The sequence below is a fragment of the Rattus norvegicus genome, chromosome 1 (genome assembly GCF_036323735.1).
Source record: "Rattus norvegicus strain BN/NHsdMcwi chromosome 1, GRCr8, whole genome shotgun sequence".
NCBI lineage: Eukaryota > Metazoa > Chordata > Mammalia > Rodentia > Muridae > Rattus > Rattus norvegicus.
Window position 1 is genome coordinate 228362787 of NC_086019.1, and position 10678 is coordinate 228373464.

The window sequence follows — 10678 nt, forward strand, 5'->3', positions numbered from 1 at the left end:
AGAAGATGCTGGAAACCTTGGGAAGAGAGTAGCCACTTGCGGAGCTAGCAGGACACTAGCTGGAGTCTATGCAGTCACTCCCTTCCTGTAGTAGCTCCCCAACCATTCCTAACCCACTCTGTGTACGGAGTCATTCTCCTTAGAAACTGCTAAGTGTGGAACGGGCACAAATCCTCAATAACAAGATGAAGAAAGGATTTAAGTCGAGATCTAGCTGGTGGCCAGGGTCCCCAGAACACCGAGTATGTCACTAACAAGAATTCCTTCCTGGAGAAAATGTTCTCCAGTGACACTGAGGCCAGTGTTTGCTCCCTCCAAAGTTGATCCTGTAATGAGGTTTCTCAGTCAGTGTTCACATGGGTATCAGGAAAGACCTCCAGCCTTGGTTTTCCTGAAGAAAAGCTTCAACTGGATGAGAAGCTGCAGTTTCACATTGGGCTAGAATGAGCTAAAGACTCTAGAAAACTCAGAAATCTATGCAAAGTACAGTCAAGGGACAAGAGAGGGAGAACACAGGAGGGAAGTAGTTGGAGGAGCGGAAGGGAAGGAGGGGTGCCAACTCTCTTAAGCAGAAGTCAACTCCACCCTAATCTTTGTCGGCATGTGTAGGCCTACCCTAAACCAGAACCATAGGACAGGTCTGGCAAATAAATACTTGTCCGGGGTAGACCAGTTTGGAACTCACTGAATTTAAATACCTACATAAAGAAATATGTATGGATATTGCCTGAAGGACATATAGTCCTTGGTGCTCCATCTCAAGTGTAAAAGATCCGATATAATGGAATTTCTGCTTTATTTCTCTTCCTCCTCCTCCTCCCTCCTCCTCTTCCTCTTCCTCCCTCTTCCTCTTCCTCCTCCTCTTCCTCCTCCTCCTCTTCCTCCTCCTTGTCTTCCTCCTCTTCTTCCTCCTCCTACCCACAATCATCTTTACAACTGTATTTTAACACCATAATATCCACCCACATTAAGCAATGTTAGAATTTTTTTAATTTCAGTATAAAGAATGCATTTGCCTTCCCCCCCCCCAAAAAATGCAGTTCTCAAAATTACACACACAGTGGATTTCATTTCTGATTTCCCTGTCTACATCATGTGCTAGAAACATAGAGCTAAATCTGTAACAGACACTACCAAGACTTTGACTTTGGGGTTTTATTTCTCCATTCCCCTCTTTTTCCTCTGCTGTGATTTGATGAGTCATTTTCTTTTGTTTCATACTATGCAATTTTAAGCAATTTCAACCCCTTTTTAGAACAATGAGAGGTATAAATACATTTTGAGGATAAAGATTTAGTGTGGTTAACACAATTCATTTGCACCATGTGCTAGTCAATTCATAACCAGCTTTTAGCCTGAAAAGTTTTTCTAGTGTCACATGGGTGCAGGCTAAAATATAAGTCCCACAATTATAATTAAGGAAGACAAAGGAATGAATGTAAGCACTCGCTTCTATTCTTGAAGGCTGGAATGATACTGGCACAATGGCTAAGCCAGTCCCTGCAGAACGTGTGTGGCCAGTACCATAGAACTACCAGTAAGTCCAATAAGAACCCAAGAACATAGTCCACAGTGTTCACTGCAAGAGGCAGAGGCCAGATGAAAGCATTTGTATTCTGTCTTCTGTACTGCACATGGTTTTCCAGTGTCTGAGAGCACTCTCATTCTGGAGCTAGTTTTTTTGAAAGAGGAAAAGGTGAGGACTTTTCCCAAGCTATCAGCATGCAGTGGGCACACACTGCAGCTACTGCCCAGGGACTGAATTGACTTCACTGTTCCCACTAATGCTGTCAGTGCTCACATCCCATTGCCGCCTATTCTGCAATGTGGGACCACACTGTCTTCCCTCCTCGAAAACCTACTGAAACAATGTGCTATCTTCCTAAATGTAATTTGAACTTTATTTTTCTTGAATATTAAACAAATATAGAGAGAAGTAGATAGATAGATAGATAGATAGATAGATAGATAGATAGATAGATAGATAGGGTAGGTAGGTAGGTAGGTAGATAGATAGATAGATAGATAGATAGATAGATAGATAGATAGATAGATAGATAGATAGATAGATAGATAGATAGATAGATAGATAGGGTAGGTAGGTAGGTAGGTAGGTAGGTAGGTAGATAGATAGATAGATAGATAGATAGATAGATAGATAGATAGATAGATAGATGTAGATCTTACCATGTTCTAGGCGATATTTTAAGTAGCCCACAAATATTAACCTGGTGTATTATCATAATAATCCCATGAAATAGGTACTATCATTATCTGAGTTTTACAGATGGGCACAGTGAGTCACAGAGTCTTTTAAAAGTCACACAGATATTCCATTTGGTCCTCAGAACAGGATTATGGCTGCAATGAGAGAAAGCACCCAGAGGATAAGACTAAGAGAATGGTGTAGAATCCACCAGGCTGAGACGAGGGTCCTAAGACTCAAATTCTCTTGTCACTGTGATGGTAGCATGGTCAGTGGATTTTGAAAAGAGCTAAAACTGTTGCAGTCCTTGCCAACCTTAACGTCCTCTGTCTTATACCTGAAGTCTGGTCCTAGAAATGAATGTTTGCACAGATGAACAGGCATCACACAGGACCTTACACACAATACTCACAACGACTCTAGTGTAGACTTCTTCAGCCACATCGGTGCTCTGGAACCTTTTTTCTGTAGGAAATGTATACTTGTTCAGCCAATCCAAAAGTGGCAGGTCGACGTTGCTTCCAGCAAAGGCATACTGAGGGGCATGGATGTGTGTATCAACAAGGCCTGGCATGAAGAACTCACTGAGAAACAAAGAGAAAAGGAAACCATTGAATAGCATCTTTAGATGAGGGTATCATTTACCCCATAAATTTACAACTTGAAGTTTCTTATTTTTAAGTAAAATGTTGTGCTAAAAGAGAGAGAGTGCACTTAAGTTGCAATGTGTACAGTTCTAATCCGAGACCATGGAAGAAAGGAAACATCAAAGTGCACATACGTCAAGCCGCTGTAGCAGAAGAAAAGAGAGGGGGCACAGGCACATCCTATGACTCTGTTTTCACAACTGGACAGAGAGCAAAGGTGGGGGTGGGGTCTTTAAGCCTCAAGATCTGGGCTGAGGGACAGACACACATGTCACAGAGAGGGACTAAAGTTAAGAAACAGTGATCTAAGGCTCAGTGGCTCTCTTCATCTTAGAAGACTGCGAGAAATCCTTGTCCTCAGTGTGTTTAAAGGCTGAGCTCTCAACAGAAGCATCAGGAACATGCCTGGGCTGGTCTGAGATCCTAGATCTCTGCCAGGAAAGTGTAGACATGAGCTGTTGGTCTGAAGGTGAGGTACTGAGAAGGGAGATGCTGTGACCACCATCCAAGCTTCTGTGTTTCTTCTTTCCTTTTTGAGACATGATTTTGCTGTATAGCCCCCGCTGGCATTGGACTCATATTTCTCCTCCGTCTTCCTTCTCGGTGCTCAGATGACAGGCATGCACTACTGTGCACATCTTCATACTGCTGATCAGCTGAGCCCCACCCACTACCCAGCCACATTTCTGTTTATTCTATATTTTAGATGGATATTTTTACGTTGTCAGAAGCACTATCCACAAAAGGGAGGCAGGCCAATGCTAGTAGACATGGATGAGCTAACTCAGTGCCCTTGGGCAGTCATTGCATCAACTCGTCCAATCACATATCTATTAACAGATGATCTATATACCCTATTACTGTCACCGCAGCACCTGAAAAGTCACCCAACGAACCTGAACTCAACACTTGACACCACAAGAAAAAAAACCGTGGCCAGCAAATAAAATGCATCCATACATCCAGATGTAAGATGCAGTCACGAGCAGCTTTAAAATGCTCTATTTTAAGAAGAGAACTAGAAGTGGTGGCACGGCTGCAGTTATTACAGCTAACACTGAATGTGTGCATGCACCGGAGCTGGGCACAGCATCCTCTGAGCGTCATGCCACTTGTGGTAGGCAGCTTGCTATGGCAGTTACATATATACAGTCTAGATCAGACTGTCTGAGTGAGGACTCACCATTAACCAGCAGTGGGATACGTGTCATGTGACCCAGTCTCTCTGAATCTCACCTTATACCTCATGTAAAACAAGGAAAGTGTTATGACCACAAAATTGTGGGGAGGACCGAGTTACTGGATGTAAGAGTGGTGCCTAGGCAAGGCAGAAAGCATCAGTAAATGCTGCTGGTGGTGAAAACTTAATGCTCAAGAGTAGGCAAGTCACATCCTCATTTGTATTACAATAAACGTAAACTCAGGAAGTGTCCTTAGCTTGAAAAGGCTAATTTTTAGCTTAGGAGCTTTGTCTTCTTGTTCAGTACACTCTATGTGACAAAGAACAGTGACAACTCATGAATAAGAAAAGAACACACATGGTATGCACTCACTGAGAAGTGGATATTAGCACAAAAGCTTGGAATACCCAAGAAGCAATTCACAGATCATATGAAGCCCAAGAAGAAGGAAGACCAAAATGTGGATGCTTCAGGCCTTCTTAGAAGGGGGAACAAAATACTCCTGGGAGGAAATACAGGGACAAAGAGTGGAGCGGGGACTGAAGGAAAGGCCATCTAGAGACTGCCCCACCCGGGGATCCATCCCACATGCTGCCACCAAACCCAGTCATTATTGCTGAGGCCAAGAAATACTTGCCGGAGGAGCCTGATATAGATGTCTCCTGAGAGGCTCTGCAGGGCCCTACTGATGTAGATGAGGATGGTTGCAGATAACCATTAGACTGAACAGGGAACCCCAATGGAGGAGTTAGAGCAAAGACTGAAGGAGCTGAAGGGGTTTGCAACCCCATAGGAAGAACATCGATATCAACCAACCAGACTCCACCAGAACTCCCAGGGACTAAACCACCAACTAAAGAGTACACATGGAAGGACCCATGACTCTAGCTGCATATGTGGCAGAGGATGGCATTGTCTAGCATCAGTGGGAGGAAAAGCCCTTGGCCCTGTGAAGGCTTGTTTCCCCAGTGCAGGATAATGCCAGAGTGTTGAGGTTGGAGTGGGAGCATCCTCACAGAAGCAGAGGGGTATGAGAGGGGGAAAAAGGAATAATATTTGAAATGTAAATACATAAAATATCCAAGAAAAATATTTTTATAAACGAGAAGGGATACTACAGTGTGAAATGTGTCAGTCACTGTCCTCTCTGAGAACCTCTGTCTTTGGGGCTCTTACTCTCTTTACCACCACAAAGTGAAACAGCTTTGAGTTCACATGCAGTTGAGTACTCTTCAGTTACGTTTAGGAAGCTCGGCTAAGGTTTGTGGGGAGTCTACAGGGAAATGAGGCATTTTCTTGTCTTCAGAGACTTCATAATAGTTCAAGATATTAGGGGAGTATGTGGGCATGTGTGTTAGAGAGAGAGAGGAAGAGAGAGGGAGAGGGAGACAGGGAGAGGGAGAGATCTTGTTACACGGGATCTTAGTGAAAATTTTCACTCTTCAGTGTCTACTCAGGAGAAATGAAGAGTAAGTTTATAAAACAGATTGTGCAGGAATGTTTGCAGCAGTTCTGTTCATATCATACATAGCCTCAAGTTAGAAACAATATAAATAACTGTCATGGGAAAATATGGATAAACAAACTCTGGCCCAGTGGAATACTATTCAGGGAAATAAAAAGCAAGTGCTCTTACAATATGAATCACTTCCAAAACATAACGTTGAAGGGCCTGAGAGATGGTTCAGTGGATAAAATGCTTCCCGGGCAAGCCTAAGAACCAGAGTTCAAATTTCTCATACTCAGGTAAATACCAGGAGGGCATGGTGGCTCACCTTGCACAGGGGAAGCAAGCTAGCTGAGTAGATTAGCTGAATTGATAAGCTCTGAATTACAACAAATAAGGTGGCAAATGGTTGAAGAAGATATTCGGTATCAAACTCAGTTTTTCCACGTGTACATGCATGTGCACACACATATCCTTATACAAATATACACATGATAAAAATACATGAGCTAGGAGAGTCCTGAAGCCTTCTACATGCAAAGTTTCTAATAAAGGTCACAGTAATGGGAATGGAAAAGCAAATGATCAATACGAGAGGAAGAATATAGCATTTTTTCAGACCCTAGAAGCAAAGGAGAGGAGTCAGAGAGATAAAGTTTTGAGCATATGAGGGTGAACACACAAAGTACAGAGAACCCGAGTACAGAGTCTGGTGTGCAGAGTCACATGATGTCAGCCTAAGCCAAGTGTCAAAGTATGAGGCAGTTCACTGTTTCGTATTTCTGCAACAAACTACCTAAGGGTAGATACTTTACTTTTAAAAGAGGTTTATTTAGCTCACACTTCTAAAAGTGTATATGCACAATCTAGGCAAGGGCACACCTTGCTGCATAACACCACACAGAGAACTATAAAAATAACCAGCTGCATACAGAATAAGCCAACTGTATGGAATATAGTCACTTTAATTCAACCCACTCTCACAAGAACCCCCTCACTTTGTGCGATCATCACGAATCATCTCTAAACAGGTCCCACCATTCTAAAGTCCTACCACTTCTCATTAGCGGTACTGTACACTGGATCCAACTTCTAGCATATGAACCTTTGAAGGACACACTCAAACCACATCTAGTCTCTAGTTTGTGACTTCTACATGTCCAAGAAGTTACTGATGGTGTGGGATAAGCTGTCACACAAGAGTTAAAGACAGGATTCAGGGTTGAGAAGCTTCTCTTTAAGCTTCAAATGGCAGAAATTTCTGTAGAAATAAACAAAGCTAACTCTTGAGCAGCAGTGTCCATTTAAGGACAGAGAAAGAAAAGAAGACGCTGACTGACATTGCCAGAACTGTCACCAAGAGAAAAGAGGGGAACCAGGAGATAACAGAGAGGGGGGGTGGCCATTGTGACAAGAATCTGAAGGCAAGGGATATGAAGCCTTAGAGAGACTATAGAACTCAGGATGCAGTGACCCCACAGTCATTGAACTATGAAGGGATTTACTCCCTGAGGCTCAGATTACTTTAACTCTGTCCAAGGTGCTGAGGAGTAAGGGGCTCCCCATGTGGGTGATAGAGAAAGAATTGGGCATATTTCATAGCAACAGTCATGATGGGAAGAGTAAATGGGACTTCATGACTTTACTTTATATGCAGGGGGAGCCTGTGTGTGCTTATCAGGACTCAAGAGCAAAGGAGGTGCTTGAGGGTGCAGTATTTGAGAGCAGAAGATGGGCTAGGAAGGACTTACTGTGGCCTGAGTGTGGCTTTTACCACACATAAGGAGTGCTGGGATGGGTCCCCACCAAAACCCACACACTCGAGGGTAAGCATGCGGTTTGCCGAGATAGAGATGTAAGAGTGTGGGATGTGAGAGATGTGTGGAACAAAGTTCTTAAGTGCACTACCTCATTTTACAGAGACAAGATGCAGTTCAGAGATGGTTACAGACTTGTAACCTGTCAGGGTAGAAGTCAGTTCTCCATATGACTTGGACCTGGATGCGAGCTACCAAGAGCCAACTCGAGGCAGAGCAGAGAGGTGGTTCACTGGCTTCCCCTGAAGGAGGTGAAATAGCTCTCCTCTCTTTGCTTTTTGGTTTTCTCCTCCCCACAATATTTAGTCAGCATAACTCCCTTAGAACATCAACTTCACAATTTAAACCTGAGCTGGGATTACAGGCATGTGATGGCATTCCCCGTCCATCACTCATGTTCTATACAAGTGACAAGCACTGATACAAGCTGTACAATAAGAACAGTTGACTGAGGGCCTAGGCCAGTGTCACACAGTCTGTTTGAACACTGTCATTAGTTCAGTGAACTTCCAACTCCATTACCCTAAAGTCACTTTCCAAGTTTTAAACGGATTTTCAGACTAAAAAAATGATGGTGCCACACTGCCTTCTGAAATTCGATCAAATATGTCAACATGAGACAAGTGTTCTCATTTGTATATAACAAATCAGTCAGGCCATGGAGACAGTGAGCCCTCCATTAGAAGTGCATTTTACGTAGGTAGTAAAGACCATAAAATTGCAACTCAAGTGCACTCTGAACACAGGTCCTCCCTAATCACACCATCAGAATAGCTTCTCAAACTCTGTTCCTTAATACTTTCCCTGTTTTTGTCCCTCCCCTCCCCCATCTTATATGGGGCTAAAGACTTGTTAAGATTCTAACACTGCACACGAAACACTCAATAGATGTTTGCTAAAGAAATAAAGGAACAATGGCAGCCTCTGGTCCTTAAAGTTTCTATCCTTCAGATGGGCTTCGCCTCACCCATCTTCCTCACTAATGGCTAACTGGTTAGCTAGAAAGCCTCCCCTCTCTCAATGAACACTTCTCATTGCTTGAACCTGATATTGGCTTCCAGCAGTAGGGATGATGTTGGCAGAGACTTACTGGTGGCTCAGCTCTCTGATCTCACACGGTTTGAAGCACCATTCTTTGGCCAGCTTTTCTTGCTGAGATGATTCTTCTAGAAACACTATCTTTAAGAGGAAGAAAGGAAAAAAAAGGTCAGATGTTAATAAATCATAGCCATTTGTTGACACAAAACACACTAATGGTTTCGAAGCAGAGTGATGCTGAGTTAATTTTAAAAGATATTTGGTGCCAAATGAGATTAATTTCGGAGGGAAAAATATGTCAATAGTTTGTGTTTGGTCATCCTTAGAACTAAAGTGCATCCAACTTCTCTTCTGCAAAAATGTAGACCTGAGATTTCAAATGTGTTCTTCCAAAGACTCACACTGACAAGGACAAGGGGCATCATTTATCCTTCATTAAAGTGATTACGGGAACTACTGTGTGGAAAAACACCCAACTTGAACCTAATAAGAGTCTGCTGTAGGCTGTTAGGGGAAACACTGCCTCATGTTTGTGTGGAGACTAAATATGATATAATTCTGGTGATGAAATTAGCCTGTGCCCAATACATGGGAAATGGTCAAGTCTGTTTATGTCTATTTTGCACACTGTGACTCATTTCTCTATCAAGTAGATTGTTCATCAAGAAAAGATAGGAAGTCATGAGGTTAAAATGCAGAAAATATCCTGTTTGGTGTCTTTGTTTGCTTTGTTTTGCTGTGTTGGGCAAGATCTACCACCGAGCCAGATCCTAAAGCCCTTCCTGTTTCAGTTTTAGATGCAAAATTATGAGAAAAAAGGTGTTTCATTAAAAATTAAAACTTGAAAAACCTCTAGAAAATTAAAATTGTCTATCTAGTAGAGTGAGAATTAAGGCAATATACCTCAGGACAAAATAATTTGTATAACTGAAAAGAAAAAAGTATTTCTTTGTTCATTGAGACATGCCTTTTAAAAAATTGTGATATTGATTAGAAATAATTCCTAAATTAAAATAATTAGATAATTATAAAGATACACTTGAAACGATAAAGATTTAAAAAGGAAGATTGAACACTCATCAAAGTCTATCGCATAATTATTTTAAAAGTCATAAAATTAAAATTAATCAATATTTTTCAAAAATGATCTAATATAAAGTTCATAAATAGGTAGTATGATAAAACTAACAGATGTGAAATATATTAGGAATAAATAGTTTTGAGCAAAATAAAGATGAAAACAATTGGAAACTGGCAGTTTTGCTACCCCTGTGAGAAGTTCAGAGTTAACAGTGGTTTTCTACAATAAATAGAATCTCACAGAATCAAACCCTTATGTGGTGATATCTTATATAATACATAACCTCCTGTGCCTGGCACTCTGTGAGACTTCTCTAGGCCTTTGTTGTCAACAGAACCAGCTGACTGGCAGATGAACTAATTGTTTATCACCCAATAGAGGATTAAAATTAACTTTAACTATTAATATACTATTTTAACCAAATAATTTAAACGTTCAAGGAATGAGTCAATAATGCTACAATAATTTTTTCTATCTCCATTCTTTTGATTTATATAACAATGGTTATCATTATTGATATCTATAAAAATGGAAATTAAGAAAAATTTTGCTGCCTTTGTTTCCAACCAGAAATAATCAATGACCCATTATGCAATTGTAGGGAGTATCTTTTTACTTGTATGTAACAAATTGCTTTTCAATATAGACAACAGACATTTTAAAACTTCATCATGTTCCTGGGAAATTTCAATTTATGCCCATGAATGTTATAGTAAGAGCTATTCAATAAGACTTCCAAGAAGAAAATATCATGCATTAGATTAAAACTGTGTACGGGATTAGACCAGAATTTAAAACTCAGTAGGAAAAGGGGAACTGTATAGCATTTCAAACCATAAAAAGAAGAAAATAAGATATGGGGAGAGACAGGAAAGAGGGGCAGAGAATCAGGAGAATGAATAGAAATCTGCAGCTTCTGGGGATTGGGGGGTGAGGGAATCTCTAGGAAGTCCCAGAGACCTGGGATGAAGGAGGCTCTCAGGAGTCAATATGGGAGACCTTAGGTGAGGTACATAACAATGGGAATGTGGAACCTAAAGGGCTTACCACCTATAGCCAGGCAGAATCCCCATGGAAGGATAAGAACACCAACCTACCCCCAAAACTTTTGACCCAAAATTTGTCCTGTCTAAAAGAAATTCAGAGACAAAGATGGGGTAGAGACTGAAAGAATGGCCAACCAATAACCTGTCCAACTTGAGACCAAGGGCAAGAACCAATCTCTGAGCAATCTCTGACCAATCCTCTGTTATGCTTACAG

The 10678-nt window shown here is 41.4% G+C and overlaps 1 protein-coding gene and 1 long non-coding RNA gene across 2 annotated transcripts in view; one reads left to right on the plus strand and one right to left on the minus strand.

Annotated features, from left to right (window-relative positions):
- The window catches only part of LOC120100000 (uncharacterized), an 87299-nt gene that overhangs the window by 47121 nt on the left and 29500 nt on the right, over positions 1-10678 (plus strand). The gene's annotated exons all lie outside the window — the stretch shown is intronic.
- The window catches only part of Gda (guanine deaminase), a 75501-nt gene that overhangs the window by 29386 nt on the left and 35437 nt on the right, over positions 1-10678 (minus strand). The window contains exons 2-3 of the mRNA NM_031776.2: positions 8389-8477; positions 2619-2790 (exon numbers count right to left, since the gene is read on the minus strand). Coding sequence (NP_113964.2) covers positions 2619-2790; positions 8389-8477 — 261 coding nt within the window. The remainder of the gene's footprint in view (positions 1-2618; positions 2791-8388; positions 8478-10678) is intronic.